The sequence below is a fragment of the Mobula birostris genome, chromosome 2 (assembly GCF_030028105.1).
Source record: "Mobula birostris isolate sMobBir1 chromosome 2, sMobBir1.hap1, whole genome shotgun sequence".
NCBI classification, from domain to species: domain Eukaryota; kingdom Metazoa; phylum Chordata; class Chondrichthyes; order Myliobatiformes; family Myliobatidae; genus Mobula; species Mobula birostris.
In genome coordinates, this window is record NC_092371.1 from 142,225,933 (window position 1) to 142,252,681 (window position 26,749).

Consider the following 26,749-nt stretch of genomic DNA (forward strand, 5'->3'; position numbering starts at 1 on the left):
GAGTGGCATAATGCCCCAAATAAACAAAGGGAATCCGGCTATTTTCTCGATTTGTTTTTGTTCTTTGAGAGTTGTCCCAACAAAACAACTGTCCTGATTAACTGATGGTCCAATTAACCATTATCCACTGATGCAGTGTCTTCTGACAAAGACCAATACGAAGTGTATATATTTAACTTCTTTCCTGTTATTTGCCATTGTTGCCTACTGAAGGTCCAGCTGCTCTCTATTTATTTAAATAAACCTCTGTTTTGATATTTGGGGTTAGTGTCTTACAATCACTTACAATCACTTTCTTCCTCCTTGCTAAATTTTTCTTTTGCTGCTAGTTCCAGTAAAATTCTCAGCACTCTGGTGTAAGTTATTTCCCACCACCTTGTACGCTTTAATTTTTGATTTAATATTTTCCTTGACCTTGGATGATTCTTTCTCACGTGTCCATCATTTTCCCTGGGCTCAGTATTTTTAAGGTTTTTCTTTCTTTGAGATGAATTGTAATAAAATGAATTTCTCCTTAAGGTGCAATCAGTACTGAAAACTATTGCTTTAATTTAAAATGATGTTTTTAAAAATTTGTTGTAGACTATTTATGACAATGGATCCAGTGCATGGGGAAATCTCTCGAGCCATGAGAAATCGTGGGATTGAAATTTATATTGCAGGCGAACAAAATACAGAACCTTTGGATGAACATGATATGAAAATGCTGTTACATGGGCTTGGTCTTATGGGAAACCATCCATGTACTGAGCTAATGGCACTGTATTCAGAAATAAAAAAAATTGCAGTAGGTAAGAATATTAACTTCAAAATTGATTGTATTAGATGCTTTTGGTCAACTGGTTCTACCTGACAGGTTACTTAAAGGCTTTTTGCATTTAATTGGCGCTTTTGTGTTTGGCCATTTGCTGTGATAACTATTGGTTTTGACTTATAAATTTTTAAAATCCTGTGAAATAGGAAATTTAATGAATTCAAAACTTTTTAATTTGTCACTACATTTTGCTTACTCTTATTTTTAAACACAAAGCTGGCACCTCCATCAGTTCACTCCATCGGGCAGCTGTACTTATTGTTCAGCAGTTGAAGTGTGGTCTTGATTTACCAGAGGCATTCGTTCGAGCTTGCTTGGAAGTATTTGCCTCTTCACAGACTTCTCAAGTTCACCAGAAGGTAACAAAGTTCTCACTAGCAGCTTGCTTTTCTTTGTAGTTCAGAATTAATGTAAATTAAGATTAAAGAACATTGAAGGCTAAGTAATACCTAATATTGATGTCCAATCACATATCTTCATTTTTAATGTTAAATACAATTCTTTTCTGTTTAAAACTATCTAATTCTGCTATTTTTGTTATAACTAAATTTATGAGTTGAAGGTAAAAGGATTTAGAGCAAAAATATGTTCATGTTGCAGCAAGTACAAGAGCTAGTGAAGAAACATGGACTCACATTGGCATCACCTGAATTCCGGGCTCATCCCTTGACTGTTTTAGGGCTATGGCCAGATTCTATTCCCTCAGCAATGCTAACAGCAGAGGATTCAAAGCTGTCCATGGTCTATCGAGATGGGCAGATCCTTACTTATTGTTTGAACCAACTGAGCCTCAAAAATAACAGGTAGGTGAGAATCTACTGTTTGTAAACAGTCATTTAGGGAAAGGTGAAAATTTACTTGCATATTTCTTCAGCTTGAGTTTTATCTAAGTCAGGGTGCATCCCCATCACGTTCCTACATAGAAAAACCATCGCTGTAAGCAAAAGCTTTGACTTGCCAAGAATAGTTTTATTCCATTTATTAAGAGTTGTGAAACAATACGGATTTGTAGAAAATGCAGCAAAATTAGATCACAACCTGCATTGTGGTTTTTGTAATGTATCTCTTTGTCCTTTCTGCAAATGAGGTTTCGACCATTGACTCTGACTGACCTGGAGGTAGTTTCGCAGTCCTGTAATATGGACCATCTTTCATTCCACGGCAACTGGACAGCAGCTCAAGTAGCCAGTGAGGTTGATATGATTCCTACTGCTGTCAAAATGGTAACGGAGAAAGCGTCTAATCAAGATTGGCTGTTAAGGGCTAGGTGGTTGTGCCATGTTGCAAAGTCCCACAAACAGTTGCCAGGTATCTTTTATTTGTGTTTAATTGCATAAATTTGGTCATACTATTAATTCCTGTTGCTTAGTGAAATCATTCAGTGAGTTTTCTTGAATATTCGGAGTTGGCAATTGTCATACCACATTTACAGATAAATATCTTTTGATACCCTAAATAAAGCTGAATTTAAATTTGTAGCACACTAGTTTTAATTTGTATTTACATTCTAAATTGTAAATAGATTGATAGAAGTTTTACTACTACAATTGGGAATATTTACACTTAAGTATACAAATACAAAAGCATTAAAGTGGATTCCAGTTAATAGGGGCACATTGGGACCATTATAGTTTGGTCCAGTTAAACGGCTGCCCCAATTAGCTGAAGTTTCAAGGAAATAGTTAAAAAGATATATTTAAAAAAAAACTACAGTTTAACTGAGTAAAAAAGAAGGTATGTATTTGATGAAATACAGAACAAATTGGAACACTACCAATATTATTACAGTACTGTGAAACTGTATTTGTTCAGCTATCGATGCAGGAATTAGTACAGTTATCAAAGGAGTCCATCCAGTGTTCTTTTGTTTGACTGTAAATGAATAAAATCAGCACAGACATCTAGTGGAGATAACACTGAACCACAAATTTCTTTGATGTTTTGCTGCTTCAGAATTCTTTTTGTTAACACAAATATAATTTCAGGCTACTTGTTATCACATAATAATTTGAAGAAACAAATTAATTTTTATTGCATGTAATGTGCTTAATTGCATTATGGTGCTGACGGTTTGTAATAGTTCAACTATTTAAAAACTGTTCCCTTTAAGCATTGTTGCTGAACAGTTTCAAACCAATGTCAGTCGCATGCACCGGTGTGGCTGTTAGATACTACACAGTCTCCTGTCCCAATTAAGTGGCATAGTGTTCCAAATAAATGAAGAGTATCCCGGCTATTTTCTCACTTAATTTTTGTTCTTTGAGAGCTGTCCCAATTAAGTGGCTACCCTGATTAACTGATGGCCCAATTAACTGAAATCCATTGTATTTAAATTCTGATTTTGAATTTACATGGAATCAAGTACAATACACAATTGCTGCTGTACAAGTGGAGAGTTGTTTCCATGCAGAATATTCTTAATTTTGTGACTCTTTAAAAAATAATTAAACACACAGACTTGGTGTTTGCACAACTGGAAGCGGGGTCTCAAGGTCTCAACGCAGTTTATTCCAGTGCACTACCTACAGGAATGAAAGAAGTTATTCAGCAGCTGCAGCTTAATGCAAATGGTAACATTCCAGATTAATGGGAATTCCTTCATTTTTAATATCTATTCATTATATCTTTAATATTTTTTTTGAAATTAGGGAGTAATCAAGTTAGAGAATGGGAATAAACGACATGAGATTAGTTTCTTTCATTAAAGCATTTGCATCTTTTAATTTTGTACTTAAAAGTAGTAATTTTATGATTTCGGGGTTCTGCATTCCTTTTGACAGAGAGGGCATTGGGTGGGAATTCAGAATTTGCTGTTTTGTTGGGAATCAGGCAGTAGAAGTATGCGGGTAGAAATGTCAAGACTGTATGCTTATTGGTTTACTGAAACTGTTTCTTCATAAGCTTTGGAAAAGTTGAAATAATGTGGCCTACTGTAGAACCAATCTGATTTATGATCCCATTTCCTCCATTCTTCCATTGCTACCCCACCAGAGATTGCCTCAGTTCCTTTGGATCCACGATGGAACCAGCAGCAATTAGTCATTTTATTTCATTCTGTGAATTTTGAAAATGGGGAGCGCCGTTTGAAAGAGCTTCAAGCACAGCTAAGCTCTGTTGCTAACAGGTAACGGGAATTTCTTTACTTCAGCTCTTTTGATCTTACTGAAGCCAGTGTGTCATTTTCCTTCCTTCAATTTTGATTTCTTCCAAGGTTAGAACATCAAACAGGATCAGGCCATTTGGCCCATGATGTTGTGCTGAACTAATTAGTTCTTAAATGTCCAACTAAAGTAATCCTTTCTCATATACAAAGTCAATTTCTTCACTTTCCAGCATATTCATGTACTAAGGGCTTTTTGAATCCCCCCTGTCTTATTCACCTTCACCACTGGCAGTGTATCGCAGGCACCTACCACTCTGTGTGTGAAATAAAATCTTGCCCCACATCTTTCCTTTGAACTAAACTCTTCTCACCTTAAGTGCATACTCTCTGGTATCAGATATTTCAACCCTGCGAAAAAGATATTGGCTCGCTCATTGTCTACTCTGTGCCAGATCTTCGTTACAATTTGAAGTTTTAGTATAAATATATGGGTGCAAGTGATGAATTCCACCGCTGAAATGAGAATGACTGCTATTGCTAAATGACAGCCTATCAGAATGGAGCATTGAGGAGCCTTTATTAAAGTTGGGATTAACCACTAAAAGTATGTACGGGCTGGGACCATGTCTAACACAAGATAAATTGCTGGAGGTGCACCATGCTGTCAGTTCCAGAGTTCCTGAAACTAGCATCCTAGGCCTGTCTATTGACTTGTTTCTTGCATTGCAAGGTGAGAAGTATGGTTGCTGATTTGCATTTGCTCTGCTTCATGTGCTGTTTCTGAAATAATGAAGCAACTGCACACATCTGTAAAATATCTGTGCATCCCGTGCATTTGGATGTATATCAGTAAAACATCTGTGCATCTGGGTTGAAGGCTGGTATGATTGGTTTGTGTCACACAAATTCCAGGCAACTTCCAGACCAACTTCAATTAGAGAAGATAACAATAGCCCCTTTATAGACATTGATAAGTTTTACACAATACTGTAAGCCCTACTCGAACACCTGGAAATCAGAGAAACTGCAGATGCTGGAAATCTGGATCAACACATAGGGTCCTGCTGCCATCAGGAAGAGGGTACAGGAGCCTCAGGATGTACACCAACATGATCACGAACAGTTATTACCCCGCAACCATCAGGCTCTTGAACCAGAGGGGATAACTTCACTCAACTTCAGTGGCCCCATCACTGAACCATTTCCACAACCCATCGACTCACTTTCAAGGTCTCTTCATCTCATGTTCTCGATATTTATTGCTTTTTTTCTTTTTGTATTTTCATAGTTTGTTGTCTTTTGCGCATTAGTTGTTTATCCATCCTTTTGGGTGCAGTTTTCCATTGACTTGGTTGTGTTTCTTTTATTTACTGTGAATGCCCACAAGAAAATGAATCTCAGAGTTGTATATGGTGGCATAAATGTACTTTGATAATAAATCTACTTTGAGCATTTTGAACTTTGAAATGTTAGAGCAACTTAGGCAGTGTCAATGAAGGGAAGTCAACTTCAACTGAATTGATCTGGGAGTCACAGTTGTTCAAGTTACCTTGCACATCCAATATTTCTACATGCTGCAAGAGCAAGTTAGAGTGGTATTCTGCAAGGAATAAATGACATTTTGGCTTTCCAAATCATTCACCATGAGAAGCTGCAAGTCAGGGATGTGGTGGAATGTTCTGCGGTAGTTGAATGCTGCTCCATTGATTTGCAAACAGCTGAAGTCTGTCCAGGGAAAAAGAACACTTGATTGCAATTTCCACTTTGCTACATAGATGAGTAGAGATTTGTGTATGTCTGTGAAGCTGTGTAAATTGACGATTCTCCTATATGTATGATATTTTTCATGCTTAAGTCTTGGTTTACTTCTGTAGGATGGCATTTCTAATGAACAGAGAGGAAAGAGAATACATAGAGAAGACAACCCTGGCGTCTGAAGTTACAAAGAAATCAGGAAGACGCAGTGCTTTGAGGATATCTGTAGCATTTCATAAAGGTAACGTGTTAAATATGGCAAGAAGGAAAATAGAACTTTGTGCTTTAGAATCTTTGCCATCTGCAATAAACATGAGTGCATGAAAAGATATTTAGTTTCTGAACATTTCTCCTGTCATTCTTGTATCTGATGGGTGGAAATCAGAATTGGGAGAATGTCTAGGATTGTAGTGTTTTTTTTGTTTTATCAGTTATTGCAAAGTGACCTATTATTGCCAGTTGCTAAATTCATCTGAACTTGTTTGATTACTTGCCAGGTCATTTAAGAGGGATATTAAGAATCAGCTGTGTTGATTAGTGTGGATTTCCTTCCCTGAAAGCAAGAGTAAAAAAGAGTTTTTTATGGCTGTCTTGGTCATATTACTGAGTATTTTTGTTACTTAAATTGAATTTTGAAGCCTTTTTGGGATTCTAACAGCTTTCTATATCAGTAATCCAGGTATTCTGATACCAGTGTAGTAAACTTCCTATACTCTATGAAACAACAATGTGGAAATGAAATAAAATGTTCTGATAATTACAATAATTCTATTTCATACAGTTGACTATGTATAATATTTCTATATAGATTGTATAGAGATAGCTACTGATACTACTGAGAATTAAGTGTCCAAGCCTAAAATTTTAATGCTTTATTTTTCATTTTAGGGATGCTAAGTTTTGAAAATCTACCTCACCCAGCCCTGGCCCATCTTGCTGCTTTCTTTGAAGTCTGGGATGCTTGTGTGCTACAGTGCATAAAATCTCAGTTTTATCACCTTGAAGATGATGTCTTCAATGAAGTAAGTGTTAATTTATATTTTTGACCTGCATTTTGTACATATTTATTTGTAATTTAATTTGTTTTGGAAGTATATCATGTGAAAGAAGATGATTCTGTGGAGGAGTGTGCAGAGCTGATTGGCATACAGTTAATTGCCATAATGAAGCTTGGTTATTACTGCACAAGTAGTTCAGTCTGTTATGGGTGATGTGTAGCCTTTGAGCAGTGTTGTATTACAATGAGCAGAAGTTGTACAGCTTTAGGTAATACATTACCTTTAATATTTTACATATATAAAAATGGCAAAACATGTCTTTCAGGTTATATGTATGTTTGGTTAGTTTGTGCACTTCATATCTATACTGAGAATTTAGGATCTGGGAGATGCTAAACATTCATATATTTACAATGAGAACTATTAGTGCTACAAACTTCGATCATATTTTTGTAATTGCTGTTAAAATATTAAAGTAAAACTTTTGGAATGCTTGAGTGGTGTTGCAGAACATGTAATTTCATTGAAGATACTTTTTCAGAGATGAAATTAAGAAACTGCATCTGTCTATGACAGTCTCTATTATAGTATACTCTTTACTGACATTAACAACTTTCTGATGTCCTTCAGGTGCTATGCAACACTGTGTGGCGAGATCGGTTCTGGGTGGTTTCAGATAGAGTCACTTCGGATTCTGAAGGCATGGCACTGCTCTCACTCCATTGGCAATGGGTCTTGAAGCACCTTGTGAAGGATCACCTCCAACAGTTGTCTTGCGTTTCTCAGTACGAATAAGTATTTTGATCCTTGGGCATTACAGATCTATAAAGAATTCCATATCTAAGTGCCATCTCATTCAAGGTTCAATTTAAGATCTTTAATTAATTTAATTAATTTACCATTAATTGATCAAACAAAAAATATTTTATTTTACATACCTGCTAACTAATATTTCCTTGTAACTACAGCCACTAAAAATTAAAGTGAATTTATGTGGACCAGTGTGAGGTAAAGAATAATGAAAAAAAAGGTTACCTTGCATTGATGTCAGACTTGCTTTATCTGTCATCTAGTGATGAAAGCTGTATAATTGAGGAAGAAAATTAGATCCAGGGGAAATGTGATACTGTCTGTAGAATTTGGAATCAAATGTTCAAAGGAATGTACTTCACTAGATTCTGATATATCCAGAGATTGTTTTGCACAGAGTAATTTAGGAATACACTACTTAGGTTTTATTTTTTTACCTCATTGAGTCAGACTGCTGTCAAAGGTCTGACAAATATGCTTTCGGCGAACAGTTTTTATGCAGTTAGATGCACATGGAATAATGTGTTTCTTCAGCAGAATTATCATCTCCTGATTTCTCTTCGCAGCTGCGGATTTATTATTTTTAGTTACTTCTGATGTTTTGCCAAAGCAAAAAAAGTTCAAGAATTTAGTTCTTTAATGTTCTTTTGTGACTAAATGTTTTAGAAGGTATATTTATTGTGCTGTTTACTTTACAATAGAATTTCTCAAGAAATTCACACCGTTTCAGTTAATCTTCAAAGTCATCTTGCTAGCCCGGGTGGAATAACATTCGGTGTAAAGAAGATGCAGAAATCACTGGGGTTCCCTCCTCCATTCAAGGTCAGTGAAATCTAATACAAGGTTACTTTTGTTCTTGGAGTATCTATGGAGATTGACAGCACAGTGGTTCAATTAGCAGCTGGGTTATATTTTTAAAATAAGATTCTTTTCCTCCTCTACCAAGAAATCTGGGAAAGATAGGAGCTTCTGAAATAATAGGCAGTTATGAAAAGGAAACATTAATAAAAAAAATAGGTTTTGATAAAGGTTGAACCAGCTGGATGGCTCTTGCACAATTCAGATACATGATTCCAATTCATATAGGCCAAATGGCATTCTTCAATGGTATAGTGTTCCTGCTGTGCTCAAGTTTCATTCCGGATTGAAAGATAAAATAGAATCAGGCATAGTCTGCATGAGCAAAACTGTTTTCTAATCATAGCAAAAGAAAGATATGATTGACTGGATAACTAAGATATACTGCTCCTATTTGACCAGTCACTTCAAGGTCTTTGTAAGATTAACTTGAAAGTAGTTAAATGCTACTGCCTATTGAATAAACTTGAATTTAAATAGTATTAATGCAATTGATTAGTTACATAGACAATTAATATTATTATAAGAGACTATGAATGGTGGGGGAAATGCGCACTTTGATTCAGATTGTTTTACATATCACCTTACATTGAAACATATACTGAAATGACATTTATGTGTTTTGCTGTTGTTGCATTGCCACTTAATGTGTTCTGTGTTGTTCTGCCAAGCATGGTGGGCATGTTATGTTTGAAACAGTAGGTTACTTAGGCCCTTGTGCTAGTGTTATGATTAAATAAAATTATGGCCGACAAGGGTTAACTTGCTTTCTGCATTTTTATCTAATCCATTTATTTCTTTATTTCCTAAAAAATGTATCTATCAGAAGTAAAGTTACAAATTGATCTGTGAGAAACTTGGCAATTTTTTTCAGCCCTGATGTAAATATGCTTCTCTACTACCGCTCGAGTCCTAGGATCGCCAATAAGCCAAACTATTTTCCATTTCACCTTTCTTTCCTCCTATGAAGTTTAGCTTAAGATTTTTCTCTCCAAAGTAGAAAGAACATATCAAAGAACACATCAACAATAGAACAATTAAAAAGCAAGAGATGGTCAAAAGCTCCCTAACATTGTTTATCATTCAATATGAATTCCTAAGGGGTCCATGGGCCTCAGGTTGTGAATCTCTGCTTTAAACCAAGTTGATATTACCCACCTTACCTTGATGTTCTTGTCCAAATCAATTGACCTTGGGCTTAATATTGACTGTCAGTATTTAAGACTGAATGTCCACAACCTTTTGGGATAGAGTTTTCCCTTAAACACAGATAGTTGATTCGTTATCCTTTTTAGTATTTCTTGCCAAGCAAAACTGTTTTTTAGTATCTTCTTTGCCTCTAAATCTCTTAACGTCAAGAATAATTCTTCTAAATGATATTGTAAGTAGGCTGGTCCCACTCGGTCTCTCTTTTCAAGATCATCTCTACAACCTAGACATCTGTCATTATGCTAGGTTATAGCATGCCCTTGCATGGATACTGAGATAGAAACTGCATACAAAGATGAGGTTCTGTGCTTTGCACCTGGCCCTTCTTGCACCATAGTTGGAGTACGAAGTACAATTTGCATTCTTATTTGCTTGCTTATATCTGCATATTAGCTGTGGTTCCTATGCAAGTGCATCCTTTCCTCTTAGTGTACTAGCATTTCTCCTCATTTAATTCTATATTTTATTACACTATTCAGCACTCCTTTCAAAGCCTCCACAACCTTCCTATCATGATTCAACCAAAACCAAATGTTGTTTGCAATACTCAAGATGCATCCTAACAAGAATTTGTAAAGCTCAACATAACTTCCTGACTCTTGAACTCAATTGCCCTGATTAATAATGGCAAACATGTCATATGCCGCCTTTACCATTGCACCAACCTGTGCAGCCAGTTTCAGGGAGTTCTAGACTTGGACCCCAAGATCCCTTTGCACAACCAACCCTCTTAAGAGTCTTGCCGTTATCTATGTACTGCCTTTTTACATTTGATCTCCCAAAGTGCAAGACAGCGCATTTCACTGGATTGAACTCCATCTGTCATTTCTTTGCCCATATTTGCAACTGAACAATGTCCTGCTGTATTCTTTGGCAATCTTCTGCATGAGCACAACACCATCTGCAAAATTACTGTCCCACCCCTTCTACTTTTTGATCCAGGTCATTTATTTATTTATATATATGTATATATAAATAAGTGTGTGTGTGTGTATACACACACACGTATATACACATACACACACACATCTCAAATCAGGTTGGTAAGGTATGACTTGTCCCTCAAAAAGTCATGCTGGCTGTGCATAATTAAACATGATTTTACATATGCTCATAGATCCTACGTATAAGAATCCTGTTCAGTACCTTTCTACCACTGATGTGAGACTCGACAGTCCACAGTTTCCAGGCTTAACCCTATTGTCCTTCTTGAACAATGGAGCAGTATAAACTACTCACTTGTGGCTAGAGAGGACATGAATATATTGATCAACACCATGGCAATCTCATTTGTTGCCTCTCTTAGTAACTTGCAGAATATCCATCAACTCCTGGAATCTGAAACACCTTAATTTTCTTTAAGTGATTTAACACTACCTCTTTGCAGAATTGATGCTCTGCTTGCAGTTTGGTTGATTTGGGCAGATCAACCTGCAGGCAGTTCACGTGGAAAGATAAATATATCAAAATTAGCTTGAAGGGATGTTGATTATGTAAAAGATTGGCTTAATCGCAATGGTTGGTTATGACGCTTTCCTATTTAAAGTAATAACTGTCGTATATAGTACCGGACTTTGTCATTCATCTGACGCTTTTGAACTTGATATTTTCTCCTTAGGCTCAATCTGTTGTGGAATGTACATCTAAACTCAAGTCAATAAGTTCTGTCTTGGATGTGCTCAGTCTGAGACCAAAAGTGACAGACATAGCCTGGAAAGACCAACTTTGTAGAATAAAAGCAGTTGCCACTGATTGGAATATCAAGGAGGAGTTGCTGTTGTCTTGGGGTCTTGTACTTCGGGCAAATTACTTTGCAGGATTTGATACTGGTATGCTTCATTATTTTTTCAGAAACATAATCTAATTGACCATCTTAATGTTGTACCATTTGATTTCATCAGGTTATAGAATTCCAATGTTAATTAAAGACTTTTTGGTTTGTATATGTGAAACTTCCCTCTGCCCTTTGTTGTACTGAATTGAATGGACTTAATTACTGACATTCTTCATATGCATGAGGAGTAAAAATCTTTACATAATGTCTCCGTCTAAATGTGCAATTTATAGTAATTTATAATAGTATGTACAACAGAACAGTCAATATAACATAGAAATACAATTGTATCAGCATGAGTTAATCAGTCTGATGGCCTGGTGGAAGAAGCTGTCCCGGAGCTTGTTGGTCCTGGCTTTTATGCTGCAGTACAGTTTCCTGGATGGTAGCAGCTGGAACAGTTTGTGGTTGGGTTGACTCGGGTCCCCAATGATCCTTTGGGCCCTTTATATACACCTGTCTTTGTAAATGTCCTGAATAATGGGAAGTTCACATCAACAGATGCACTGGTCTGTCCACACTACTCTCTGCAGAGTGCTACGATTAAGGGAAGTACAGTTCCCATATCAGGCAGTGATGCAGCCTGTCAGGGTGCCCCTGTAGAAAGTCCTTAGGATTTGGGGGCCCATACCAATATTCTTCAACCGTCTGAGGTGAAAGAGGTGCTATTGTGCCTTTTTCACCACATATCCAGTTTGTGCAGACCACGTGAGGTCCTCAGTGATGTGGATGCTGAGGAACTTAAAGCTGTTCACCCTCTCAAACCCAGATCCATTGATGTCAGTAAGGGTTAGCCTGTCTCCATTCATCCTGTAGTCCACAACCAGCTCCTTTGTTTTTGCGACATTGAGGGAGAGGTTGTCTTCTTGACACCACTGTGTCAGGGTGATGACTTCTTCACTGTAGGCTGCCTTGTTATTATTTGAGATTAGGCCAATCAACGTAGCGTCGACAGCAAATTTAATTAGCAGATTGGAGCTGTGGGTGGCAACATAGTCATGGGTATGCAGAGAGTAAAGGAGGGCACTTAGGGCACAGCTGTTTGAAGCCTGCAGCTGGTGGCAGCTATTTGGTCTATTCCAGCCCCATTATCTGATGTTTTCTGAGACACTTGCCCTTGTCGAATTTGGTAAAGGGATAATAAATATATGGAGAAATTTAAATGAATAACATTAGAATTATTACAACACTTTTCTAAATGTTGAGTGTTACTGGCTTTATGTTTGTATATTCAGTTTAGGGTAATATGAGAACAATCTATATCTGCTTTTTCAAACAGCTTCACTGATGAGTTGTGTCTTTTAAACTGAGCCTTTCCTATTAAGCAAGGTAAAGCATACTGGGTTAAATCCAGTGAAGATTTTTCTTTTAGAAGGATGTACAGTGTGCATCTTCATATCAGCCATGCAGACTTTTAGTGAAGGCTATACCTAATTTTAAATGTAGTCTCCTTGCATTGAGTTTGAGTTCAGTAGAGACCATACCTGTAGAACTACTGCCTGAGATTGGCAAAGTTTTTAATTCATTTTTGTGTTGACAGCTTGGTTGTCTTCTGAAGTAACATGATAGTGAATGATTGAGAATAAGAGTCGTTCCATTCTTAACCCATCTTCTGTGGCAAAAATTGAAGGAACAAACATGTTTGCAATCGCTGTTTTTTGTTACATTTTGTTTCTTTATTTAATCTAATCCTGACTCTGGATATGCTATATACCCCTATATACCCCTTTCCTCTGCTTTCCAATATTCGCTGGATGTCCTTTAAAACTGTCCAGTTTGCATTTCCATTTCAGTTCCCAGCTTCTTATTCCTTATTCATACTTTCTATGCCTCACCTTTTCAAGCTTCAGCCTTCGATGTAATGTATATTCTTCATTTCTGCTGTTTCAATGCAAGTACATCATTTAAACTACTTATCACCAAAACTTATGAATTCTCATGGAAATATCTGCTCTCTACTTGTCATTGTCTTTCAAAAGTTATCTTGCACAACTTGTTACTTGTGAATTTTCTATTTTATTTAATGCTTGAATTAAATTCAAAGCTATTTAAACTGCATCTTTTTTGATGATTTGAATTTTTATTTAAGCACTTGAAGCTGCAATATGATAATTTCAAGGATTGATCTGGAAATATTGTCAACATCTTTTGTTTCTTAAAAAAAACAAAAGTAAAAGTAATTCTGGTATTGGTAATCTGAAATAAAAGCAGAAAATAATGAAGGATCTCTGATCTGACTTGATAACTTCTCTTTCAACATTTTCAGTTTTTTCTTCATTTCGCTAATTCAAGCTGTCAATTAACTTCTGGATTTCTCTCATGTCACCTAATTTGAATCAAACTGGCTTCTCCTTCATAATACTTACTATATAAATTGTAAATAAGTTCTTATAGGTACAGCACTTCAGATAATGGTGAGCATAATGCAGAATTATAAATGGACAAATGAAAAAGAGGGTCAAAAATGTATGCTTTTTCAAGTCCTAGTAATATAGAGCATTAGGAAACCATAAACTGTCCTTCATCAGCCAAGTTTATCTTTTTAGCCAGAAACAATCCAAGTGTTTATTTCAAATTGTTAATTTCGAATTAGTTGATATTAAACTTCTACGGTATAAATCTCTACTGTTACAGATGAAATACAGCGTGCAGTAAACACTATAACTACAATGATGAAATCTCAGGGTCTTCTAAACTTTCCTGATTCCAAAAGTGTTGAGCCAACACCACCTCAACTGGATGGGGATTGTTTGAATCAGCTACAGAGTAATATTCAGCTGTGGCCAGCAGTGGAATATTTGGCATTGCTTTGCAAGTTTAAAATTCTGGCAGACCTCGTGGAGCTATCATTAATATCTGGGTAAGGCAAAAATAAGTTATTGTCTGCAAAATAAAAAAAAAATTATCAGCTTCCCAAACAACTGTCACAAGCACACGGGCAATTAATAGCAGGAAAATGGTGAATATAAATGTAAGCATTTGAATAGCCATTTACCCATCAAATCTATTCCTACATTGCCTCAGATCCCATATTATCTGTTATCTAGCTTCTTAACAATAGTTGACTTGGTATAATTTGGTGTTTGCACAAGTGTTTGTGAAAGTGTTTCGTTTACTTATGAAAGGCCAATCTCTGATTTTTAAGGATGTGACCATCTCTAAGCTCCATATACAGCTCCTATAGCTTGCTTTATTGCAATAAAGCATTGATAACACCCCTCCCCCCCACCCAGTCCAATTGCATGCTTTGGGATTTTTCCCAATCTTGCAGACCGGTGCTTTAAATTCTTAGTGGCAGAGCACCCATCAAAAATACAGTAAATTTTCTTAAATATCCAGTAGGATTTTTATTCTCTGATGTGAAATATAGCTTGTGTAGAGTGGAAACAATTAGAAACAAAAACTCTTTCTGGGATAAAATTTTGTTGGTTATAGTTGCATATAATTTCTAAGCTGTGTCACAGAAAATTTTCAAAACACATTTTAATTTAAAATTGAGATATTAGTATTAATAGACTTTCCACAGTTGTTTATTTCTGACTTTTCCAAGATGTGGATCTTTAATTCTCCGTTTGCCCTTGATCAGGGTAAATGGAATGTTGCTTTGACGGAATCTCTCTTATCCTTGATTACGCCCTTGGATGTTCATGTTTGATTGTTATGGTTCAAGTTTTCTTTTGATAAATGGTACTTTAAAATCTGTGATTATAAATTTTCTTGTTGCATTTGTGTTATAGTGGAATATTTGTGTTAAACCCTTTTTTGCCTAAAGTAAATCTGGAAGCTTGCAAGAATATAATTGAATTTAATTTTAAACTGGTGAAAATACTTAGATGGTAAGCTTTCAAACTCTGAAAGGAGCAAAACATAGTTCACTGAACTTGGAATTATGGAGGATGTTTTGGGTTTTCTGTAGTAGTAAAGTAAATGTGTGGATATACGTCCCCAATATAGATTCAGCCATGTAGATTTTTCATTAGGTTGTGATACATATGAAATAATATTCATTGTTCAGTTATTGAAGACTAAAGAAAACCTTAAGACATTTTATAAAACTGCATACCTGCCATTTGATTTGAAGAACATGGTACACTTGTAAAAGATTGTAATTTAATAATTTATTTGTTTTTTTTCCATTTGAATCATCTACCACAGAAGTAGAATTAAACAAGATAGGTCAAAAATTCATGCAGAGCTACGTCAGTTAGTAACATTTTGCATAAGAGCAACTCCAGGCAGTGCCCGAGCTCTTCAAGGATTTTGGTACTTGATACAGACAGAAGTGAGTAGAAAGTTCACAATTTACATCTAAATGCTGCGATATCATGGTGTTTTGTTGACCTAAAAATGCTTCAACCGTCTTGCTGCTATATAAAATGGTATTTGCATCAAGCTGCATTTGGAAGCTGAACTTGCTGGATAACTCTACAGGACCCCTTCTGCCAAGCTCGGTAAGGCAGTAGGGCTGTGTATAATCTAAAACTCCCCACAGCTGAAATATACTTTGACATTATGAAAACCTGCACCTTCAGCTTTCAGTCAAATGTGACAGACATTTGGAAATATTCAAAACTAGTTAAAAATGTAATAGTTCCATTTCTAAATTATTTTTAATATGCATGCACACAGAAGATTAATTCCCAACACTTGTAATTGTTGAAGCCTCCAAAAGGATGATATTTATCATTCAGTCCACTCAGCAATGTCCTCACTAGGGTAAATTCTTCTGAAAAGATGTATACATCTCTTTTGGGAAAACAGAAATATTTTATGAGGGAAAGTGAACACCTTGTCATTATTTACGCAGCTATTCTTATATTAACTTGTGTTCCAGCTTCCTGATGAAGAATTAAATTTGCTGTGCTCAGAACTGATATCATCTGTATACGGAGCATGTTGGACTAGTTCACTGTCAACAGATCCTGACTATTGGCTCACATGGAAATCCTCCACGTCTCTAGAAAATGATGGGACACTTGAAACTTTCACAGAGAAATCCTTAAAGGTTTGTTGTTTTTTTCTTTCTTTGTAAATAACCTTGTCTGAGGCGACCTCTTGGCTATTTTGCAGGCTTTCAAGTTGTATGCCAAAATCACTGATATTTGGTCTTTTAAAAAAGGTTTGCACAAAATGCTTATTCATTCTGAAAGTACCCAGTGCTTCTGAGAACAGCAGTATTATTTAACTCAAGCTCTAGAGCTGGATATTTGCCATTTCACATCTAAAATATATCTATTTGTGGATGGTATCAGTTATTGTAACACACCCCCAACTATTGTCTTTTGATTTGATGTTCAGATGTGATGGCTTTCGTCTTTACCATTTCTCCACTAACTATTTCTAATTCCTTTCTTGGCTCCACACATTAAACAGCTCTGGCATTTATTTAAGCAGCATGCACAAAATGCTGGAGGAACTCAGCAGACGAGGCAGCACCTAATGAAAATAACATAGTTGACGTTTTAGGCCGAAACTCTTCGGCAGGACTGAAGAAAAAAGCTGAGGAGTAGAATTAAAAGATGGGGGGAGGGGAAGAGAAACACAAGGTGATAGGTGAAAGCTGAAGGGGGAGTGATGAAGTAAAGAGCTGGGAAATTGATTGGTGAAAGAGATACAGGGCTGGAGAAGGTCGGGGTGGTCTGATAGAAGAGGACAGAAGGCCATAGAAGGAAAAAAAGGGGGGGGGCAGCAACAGAGGGCGGCTATGAGTGGGCAAGGAAATGGGGGGAGGGAAGGGTTGTGGCTATTACCGGAAGTTTGAAAAATTGATGTTCATGTCATCAGATTGGAGGCTACCCAGATGGAATATAAGGTGTTTCTCCAACCTGAGTGTGGCCTCATCACGACAGTGGAGGAGGCCATGGATAAACGTATTGGAATGGGAAATGGAATTAAAATGGGTGACCACTAGGAGAGCCTGCGTTTTCTGGCGGATGGATTGTAGGCGCTTGGTGAAGCCGTCTCCTAATCTATGTTGGGTCTCACCAATTACACAGGAGACCACACTGGGAGCACAAGACACAGTATATGACCCCAGCAAACTCACAGGTGAAGTGTCGCTTCACCTGGAAGGACTGTTTGTGGCACTGAATGGTAGTGAGGCAGGAGGTCAGGGACAGGTGTAGCCCTTGTTCCGCTTGCAAGGGTAAGTGCCAGGAGGGACACAAGGACAAGGAGTTGCGTAGGGAGCGATCCCTACAGAAAGCAGAGAAAGCTGGGGGGTGGGGTTGGGGAGGTGTGAGGATGTGCTTGGTGGTCGGATCCCATTGGAGATGGCAGGAGTTACGTAGAATTTTGTGCTGGATGTGGAGGCTGGTGAGGCGGTAGGTGAGGACAAGAGGAACCCTATCACTGGTAAGGTGGTATGAGGATGGGGTGAGAGCAGACATGTGAAATGGAAGAGATGTAGTTGAGGGCAGTGTTGATGGTGGAGCAGGGGAAGCCCCTTTCTTTGAAGAAGGAGGAAATCTCCTTCATTCTGGAATGAAAACCTCATCCTGAGAGCAGATGTGGCGGAGACAGAGGAATTGAGAGAAGTGGGTGGCGTTTTTACATGTTACAGGGTGGGAGGAGATTTCGTCCAGGTATCTGTGAGGGTCTATGAGTTTGTAATAGACATCAGTAGATAAGCTCTTTCCAGAGATGGAGACAGAGATGTTGGGAAAGGGAAGACCAGGTAGATTTGAGGGTAGGGTGGAAGTTGGAGGCAAAATGGATGAAGTCAACAAGTTCGCATGAGTGCAGGAAGCAGCACCAATGCAGCCATTGATGTAGCATAAGAAAAGTGCGGGATAGTCACCAGTGTAGGTTTGGAACATAGACTGCACCATGCAGCCAACAAACAGGCAGGCATAGCTGAGACCCCTGCGACTGCCCATGGCTACACCTTTTGCTTGAAGGAAGTTGGAGGAGCCAAAAGAGAAATTATTTAGAGCGAGGACCAAGTTCCACTAGGCAGAGGAGAATGCTAGTGGAGGGGAACTGTAGGGTTTGGTGTCCAGAAAAAAAAAAAAGAGAACTTTGAGGCCTTTCTATTGGGAGATGGAGGTAAATAGGGATTGGACATTCATAGTAAAAACTGCACTCTTGCGACACTTCACCTGTGAGTCTGTTGGGGTAATATACTGTGTCTGGTGCTCCCGGTGTGGCCTCCTGTATGTCGGTGAGACCTGACATAGATTGAGCACTTGCAGAGCACCTATGCTTGGTCTGCCTGTAAAAGTGGGATCTCCCAGTGGCCACCTGTTTTAATTCCACTTCCCATTCCCTTTCCCATTCCGATACGTCCATCCATGGCCTCCTTCACTGTCATGATGAGACCACACTGAGGTTGGAGGAACAACACCTTGTATTCTGTCTGTGTAGCCTCCAACCTGATGGCATGAACATTGATTTCTTGAACTTCTGGTAACGTCCTGCATTCCCCCATCCCCTTCAGCATTTCCCATCCCCTTTTCCCCCTCTCACTATATCTCCTTGCTTGCCCATTACCTCCCTCTGGTGCTGCTCCCCACTTTTCTTTCTTCCAGGGCCTCCTGTCCTCTTCTGTCTGGCTCCTCCTTCTCCAGCCTGGCATCTCCTCCACCAATCAACTTCCCAGCTCTTTACTTCATCCGTCGCCCTCCAGGATTCACCTGTTACCTTGTGTTTCTCTCTCCCCTCCCCCATTTATAAATCTACACGTCAGATTTTTTTCTCCAGTCCTGTTGAAAGGTCTCGGCTGGAAACATTGACTGTACTCTTTTGCATGGATGCTGCCTGGCCTACTTAGTTGCTCCAGCATTTTGTGTGTGTTGATTGGATTTTTAGCATCTGCAGATTTTCTCGTTTATGATTGGCATTTATTTAATCCTTTTGCTTCCATGTGATCTGTCAGGAAGACAGATTTTAACCTCTGCTATATTAAAAACTTTATCTTTTCTATAGTTGAAATTTTAATCTGTTTACAAACATGTTTATTAACCCTTTTCTGACCACTGAGCCTACTTAACATCCCATTATGTTAGAACTACCCAAATATCTGTGCAATGATTTGCTGGTCTAACCTTCCATTGTTTTAAACTACTGTGGCATTTTGTCATTGCTTTCAGTTATTTAACAATCTGTCCTTTCTTCAGCCTTTATCTTGAATCTTTGTTCATCTGATGCTGTGAATCTTTTCCTCTTATTTGGGATGTTTTCTGGAATTCTTTATTTCAAAACATCTGTGACACCTTCTCCACATTAAACACTCCCCACCCCTCTTTAAAAAGCACCTGGAAACCACAGTTCAGTATCCTTTTGATTGTGCTATGTTTTTCATAATAAAACTGTTGAAAGTACACAGCATGTAAAGCAAAGTGTGTAGAGAGCGCTACAGAGTTGATGTTTGGGGTTAATAACCCTTTGTTAGTATTGGTAAAATCATATTGTAGATTGCAGAGGGAGAAACATTGGGTTAAGTGCGGGATATGGATACAATGAGCTACAGAAAACAGGCCCTTCAGCTTAACGTGTCTATGCCAACCAAATGGCCACCCTAAGTTAGTCTCATTTGCCTGCATTTGGCAGAACATCTGGTAGAAAGCAAACAGGTCATTTAGGGAAAGCTTAAAAAATAAATTCTGGCTCTGAAATGCAAATGAACATTTATAGGAATTGCTCAGATCAAGTAGAATTTGCAGAGAGAAAAACTAATTGATGTTACAGATAGATGACATTGCAACAGAAGTGTCCAATTCTAAAGCTTGAAGCTTTAGAGTAATGCAGGCGTCAGACTCTGGGAGGTCTGAGTGAGGGTGGAGTAGAGCATTGATGTTTCAGGCTATTTAGAAGTTCATGATCATCCTTGCAGCCTGAACTCTTCAGTGTGCTTTTATTCAGAGAATCTCTTCATTTATTTTTGTCAGGGGCCTGCTGTTTTATGTCAAGCAATCCAATCAAAATGTTTCTTTGAGGTTCTCATTGGTGGTCAATATAATCGTGGGGCTATTGAAGGAATTGTTGGGGCAGCAGCATCCCACGTCACTCTGGGACAGTGGCAGGAACGGACAAAGCAGTTACAAGAAATCAGCACCATATTATGGACAAACATGGCTGTTAATTCCTTTGCAGAGTTCAGGTATGAATAGTTATAATCTAACACACTTTATTTCATGGGAAAAGTTACTTAATATGTTGGGATATTTTCAAAGAGATTTTAGACAAATGGACTGGCTGTAGGTAGAAGGAAATCCCTATCACACTGCCTGTAAAGGATTGTTTTAGATTAACTCCAAATCTACATTGCACTGTTTTTGGAGAAACAGTGGAAAGAAAAGTTTTCATATGATGGAGTGGAAGTTGAAATTCTCAATGTGTGTTCCCAACTTGCAGCTTGGGTCATGAAATGTACAAAAAAAAGGAGAAAATTATTCCCTGCACTGCATTGTCGTATGAAATCTAGAATGGTTCAACATTTTCATTGTCAATATCTGAATTTGCAATCCAGTACTACTTGAAGGTGAAAGGTCTTGGTAACTGACAGTTATCAATTTTATGTGGTCCTGTACAGACTTTCATCAAAAAATGGATGAAGTAAAATAATCTAGTTAATTGCTGTTCCATTGTATTTGGAAACATCCCTTTCATTAGCCCTCTGCTTTCATTTCTATTAACTATTCAGAATTACTAATTATATACATATATTTTTGTGAATTTATTACTTAATATTGGAATGATTTCCATTTCATGTAGTTATCCTAAATAGTTCTGCACAATGCATGTAACATCTAACAAAATCTGTTTTTTCACCTGTAGTCTAGAGATTTTTGTAATCTGGTATTTGAATGAAAGGAGCTCATTTATTGTTTAGAGTATACTGGGTATTTGGGAGTTTTACTGTGATATTGATGTCAACCTTCAAGTTATTTTTCAACAGAAAGCTAACCATTACTGCTACTGATGGGCACATACGATGCTACATTTGAATTAATGCACTATAACTGAACAATTAGTGTCATTTTGTTTAAAAGGTGCACGTTCTTGAAGGACTTGTTGAATTTGTGTTTTATTTGCAGATTTACTGATTCCCGATTGCAGCGCATTGTATTACATAAACAACTCCAGGCAGTGAAGCATCTTTTGCCAAGAGAAATTCAGGAGGAATATTTAAAGATGTGTGACCAGCTTGTCTTTGACAAGGACGACACAGCTTGTGACTCTGTTCTGAGTTCGCTCAAAGGTCTGGCAGGGCATGGAGTACTTCCTGAAGACATTGTTTCACTTTTTGTGACATGCATACAAGAATTTTTGGGTAAAGAAAAGGATTTTGCAAGCCTTTCCAATCAGGCCCAGAGTGGCTATCTATGGGTGTACCTGGGGTTGCTGCAGATTCTGATTTGGACGCCTCAGACCAAGTTTGATCCTGCTGTTAAAAAGATGTACAAGCTGAACTATATTAATGAGGAGGTCAGTCTTCATAATTTTTATCTTGATTTATTCAGTGAAACAAGAGACTGTCATAATTTTTTATCAAGAATAATTAGACCAATAAGAGAATAATTGACTGTCATAGAGTTTGAGATGTTGCAGGTACGTCATTTAATCCTGTGACCTATGTTCCTTAAAATTGTGATTTATTTTACACTCATATAGTAGCAGCATCTTATGCCTTGTTGAATCTGTAAGTTAATATTGCACTTTGATTTGAAATAACAGACATATTTATAGCTTCAAAACAAGTGTTTGAGCACTTCCTAAGACAGCTTCACAGAACAATTGACTGTGAAGCTGAGGCACAATCTGTAATGTGGATGACATTTAGTGACTCTCAAACCCCAGGAGGTATATGAGGAATATGTAAAAGGATATGTATAGCATCTTAGGACATCCACATTCAAATGATATGACCTTCAGTTGTCAAACTAAGGATTGATAGATGATGTATTGGCTGATTAAAAATAATCCAATTTTAACTTAACTGGATAGCGAAGCACTTTGAGCTGCTTGCAAGAAAACTCTAAGTGAAACTTCCTATTTAATCTTAACTTGGAGCTATTTTATACTTTATGAAAATTGGAAACTCTGAACTTTTTAAAAAATAATTTACTTGGAGATACAGTGTGGAATACGTCCTTTGAGCCACACCGCCCAGCAACCTCTGACAACCCGGATCTAATTTTCAATGATCACTTATCACAGTATGTCTTTGGTCTGTGGGAGGAAACCACAACACCCAGAGAAAACCCACGCATTCCACAGGGGTGCAGAGACTCCTTTCAGAGGATGCTGGGATTGAACTTTGACACCCTGAGCTGTAATAGTGTCACGCTAACCGCTACACTACTGTGGTGTGCTGTTTCTGAGGATAGCCTACACATAGTAAGAGACTGTGTTACTATCCTTAAGATTATTAGTTAATCTGTGATTTGGCTGTCCCAGTAATTTGAGTGATAGTCAAAAATTCAGTGGAATGATATGAGGTACAAAGTTCTTCCCTCAATTTTGTTAAAGGTTGATTAATAGATTAATTATCTCGTTGATGCTAAGTTCTGTGTGGACAGAAGACACCACATTAATACCGATTTATAATTCATTACGTAGGAGATGCTTATGGTGATGAGCAATCAAGTGCTTTAATACTTTGATTACTGTAAAGTGTGGTTGAACAGTTTGATAAATAATATTTGTAGTTGTTTTTGATTTGTCTGGGGTCATTTAAAGATCACCTGAATGCAGATTCTCATATTAATAGTTTCTTTTTTCCAAATCCCCTCTGTTAGTTACAACAATTGGAAAGTGAATGGAAGAGTCGGAATCTGTCAGAACATTTATTTACGGGCCGAGAACACTCACGAGAAGGAGAGAATAAGCATTGCCATCCCCGAATTAGGTGCCTCATTAACTGTTTGTTTCTTTTCCAGCCCACATAGTATTTACTTTTAATTCATTACTTCCTTACTGTGGTTTCTTGGGCTGTAAATTTTCCTTTGATAAGCTCACTGCTGTGAGATTGTTATCAGAGAGTGTGTGTGTGTGGTAGAAAAGTATGAATAGTTTTAAAACTAGAAAAAATGTTGACCAGTATATTTTGCTTCTGGAGAGAACAAATTGTCCTGGATCATTCATTTTTACAACAGAGCTAATGCCAATGTTTGCCAGGGCTTGGTGATATCATTACCTATGGTCTTTGTTCCTACTCTCTATGTGTTTGACGTTTCAATAGTGAGTTTGTACCATGGCACAGCTGTTGGGTTAGGGGTAATGGTAGGTTACAAACTGCATACAGTTATGTTGATTCTCAAGTACATATCCTTTAGTGCTTTCCAGATTCATTGATTTTAAAATTATTTTACATGCCATAGGTTTTTGCAGCAGAGAATCAAACACCTGAAAGAGCGGGCTGCAGTGCTTTCCAGAAAACAAGCATACCGTCCAGATGTACCTTCATACATATCTCTATACCAGGATATCCATCACTACATGTTGAGTATTGGCCATGGTTCCAGAATCAAAACACTTCTCTTTCGATTGCTGCAACATCTGCTGGTGAAGCGACCAAAAACAAGGCAGAGCTTCCAGACCATGTTAAGGGAAGAGGCGGCTTGGCAGCAGTCCCAACACCATTTCAGGAGGCGAATTGCAGAAGAGTACTGGCAATATCCTGATGTGGTAGAGCCACTTAATGCTGCAGTCTTGCAAATGCAACATGGCATGAGACTTCTAACATCTGAAGTTCATCTTGCTTTAAATCACAAGTGTGTCAACCAGGCTGATCTCACAAGGCTGGTCACTTGCCTTTTGGTCTTCCCTTCCATCAGCTTTGAATTCCCAACCTACTACAGCCTTGCAGAAACATTATCTTCAAAGAGCTCCGTAGAAACAATACAAGGACTTGATGAGCTCTTGAGTAAAAACTTGTCAGCCAAATCTGAAGAGAGGACTTTGCATAAAGAGCGGAGAATGCTGCCAACACAAGAACAGCTTCTGTTTAATGCACTGCAATATCTGCGTTGCCATATACTCTCTGTGGGTGAACTGGATCAGGCTTCATTGCAGCTTCTCAGGCATCTCTTTCAAGTAATTGATATGTTTGCTTTTATGCAATTTGATTTTTTTTTTGAGAAAATCAATATTGAAGTTCACGTTGCCTACATAGTTTAAGGAACGTTAGCTTGTATATACTGTGTGGTCTTGCCAATTAAGCCAAAGTCTTGCCAGTTTTTCTCTAACTTTTTAAAACTAATTTGGCAGGGGGCTGGGAACCGGAGTGATGGGGTAGTTATAGATGCAGTGTGTAGGTTAGGATGGGATAAGAATTTGTATTCCGCTAACATTGAGGCAGAATTGAAAAGGTAGTAAAAACAGGCGTGAAGGTGTTATATCTGAATGTACGCAGTATACGGAAAAATGTAGATGATCTTGCAGCGTAGTTAAAGATAGACATATGACATTTTGGGCATCACTGGGTTGTAGCTGACAGAAGATCATATTTAGGAGCTTAATATCCAAGGATATACATTGTATCAAAAGGACAGGCAGGTAAGAAGAGGGAGCGAGATGGCTGTGTTAGTAAAACATGAAATTCTTAGAAAGAAGTGCCATAGGTTTAGAAGATGTAGGATCCTTGTGGGTAAGGTAAGAAACTGCAAGGGTAAAAAGATCCTGATGGGAGTTATATATGGCCTTGAATAGTAGCCTGGATGTGGGGTACAAATTACAATGAAAAATAGAAGAGGCATGTAAAAAGGGCAATATTATGATAGTCATGGGAGATTATATTAGGCAGGTAGATTGGGTAGGTTGTTTCTTTATCCCAGGACAAAGGATTTGTGAATGTCTGTGATGTGATATTTTTTTAAAGTAGCTTTTGCATGAGCCTACAAAGGGAGAAGACAATTCTGCATTGGGTGTTGTGTGATGAACCAGATTTGATTAGGGTGCTAAAGGTAAAGGAACCTTTGGAGTCAGTCATCATAATATAATAGAATTCACCCTGCAGTTTGAGAGGGAGAAACAAAAGTCAGATGCATCCGTATTACAGTGGAGTATTGGGAATGACAGAGTCATGAGAGAGGAGTTGGCCAAACTGGACTAGAAGGGGATACTAGCAGGGATGATGTCAGAACAACATTTTGAAAGCTGCAGGATAGATAGATAGATCCCTTTAGACATATTCTAAAGGGAGGATGAGACAATTGAGGATGATAAGGTTTTAAAAGCCCAACAGAAGGCAACTGAAAAAGCAATAAGGAGAGAAACCATGAAATACGAAGGTAAGCTAGCCAATAATGTAAAAGAGTATACCAAAAGTGCTTTTCAGATTTATTAGGAATAAAAGAGTATTTTGCATCAGTCTTCATTGTGGAAGACACCAGCAGTATGCCAGAAATTCCTGAATGTCAGGGGCCAGAGGTGAGTGTAGTTGCCATTATTAAGAAGGTGCTTCAAGTCAAGTTTATTGTCATTTAACTATATACATAATGTATATAACCATATATATATATAAGAAATGAGACAATGTTTCTCAAACCAGGGTGTCAAGCATTATAGTACACACAACACACATAGCACATGACAACTTATAAAGGTAAGTATAAAATCTACAGATGAATCACACACAAATGTTGAACTAAAGTGCATTAGTACAGAACACAGCGACACTTTGAGTATGATGCGACAGGGAGTTTTGAAGCCCTAATGGCCTGGGGGAAGAAACTGTTTCTCATCCTGACCGTTCTGTTTTTATGCTTCGTAGTCTCCTGCCTATTGGTTGAAAGTCAGAGGATGGCGGATGAATGGGTGGGATCCTTAATAATACTAAGGGCCCTGCACACGCAGTGCTTCTGATGACTGTCCCCGATGGATGGTAGGGCGACCCCTATGATCCTCTCAGCTGTTCTCAGAGTCCTTTGTAGCGATTTATGGCCTGATGCTTGACTGCTTCCATACCAGATGGAGATGCAGTTTGTGAGTACGCTCAGCTTGGGAAGCTGAAGGTGGTTAAGTCACCTGCACCAGATGAACTCCAGCCCACACTTCTGAAGGAGGTAGCTGAAATGACTGCGGAGGTATTAGTAGTGATCTTTCAAGAACTGCTAGATTCTGGAATGGTTCCACAGGACTGGAAAATCGCAAATGTGCTTAAAAAGGGAAGGAGGCAGAAGGAAGGAAATTATCAGCCAGTTAGCCTAACTTCAGTAGTTGGGAACTTGTTGGAATCCAGTATTAAGGATTTGATTTTGAGGTACTTGGAGGCACATGATAAGGTAGGTCGAAGTCAGCATGGTTTCCTTCAGGAGAATTCTTGTCTGACAAATCTGTTGGAATTCTTTTGAGGAAATAACTGGCAGGATCGACAAAGGAGAATCAGTGAATATTGTTTGCTTGGATTTTCAGAAGCCCTTTGA

The 26,749-nt window shown here is 37.9% G+C and overlaps 1 protein-coding gene across 3 annotated transcripts in view; it reads left to right on the top strand.

Annotated features, from left to right (window-relative positions):
* The window catches only part of mdn1 (midasin AAA ATPase 1), a 165,294-nt gene that overhangs the window by 75,003 nt on the left and 63,542 nt on the right, over positions 1-26,749 (top strand). For all 3 annotated transcript variants that reach the window (XM_072249925.1, XM_072249923.1, XM_072249924.1), the window contains exons 46-63: positions 583-791; positions 1,031-1,173; positions 1,415-1,617; positions 1,902-2,122; positions 3,271-3,384; positions 3,806-3,938; positions 5,792-5,913; positions 6,561-6,694; positions 7,301-7,455; positions 8,182-8,302; positions 11,166-11,376; positions 14,016-14,241; positions 15,537-15,663; positions 16,216-16,386; positions 20,270-20,481; positions 21,419-21,809; positions 23,123-23,232; positions 23,705-24,419. In XM_072249925.1, the coding sequence (XP_072106026.1) occupies positions 583-791; positions 1,031-1,173; positions 1,415-1,617; positions 1,902-2,122; positions 3,271-3,384; positions 3,806-3,938; positions 5,792-5,913; positions 6,561-6,694; positions 7,301-7,455; positions 8,182-8,302; positions 11,166-11,376; positions 14,016-14,241; positions 15,537-15,663; positions 16,216-16,386; positions 20,270-20,481; positions 21,419-21,809; positions 23,123-23,232; positions 23,705-24,419 (3,718 nt within the window). The remainder of the gene's footprint in view (positions 1-582; positions 792-1,030; positions 1,174-1,414; positions 1,618-1,901; positions 2,123-3,270; positions 3,385-3,805; positions 3,939-5,791; positions 5,914-6,560; positions 6,695-7,300; positions 7,456-8,181; positions 8,303-11,165; positions 11,377-14,015; positions 14,242-15,536; positions 15,664-16,215; positions 16,387-20,269; positions 20,482-21,418; positions 21,810-23,122; positions 23,233-23,704; positions 24,420-26,749) is intronic.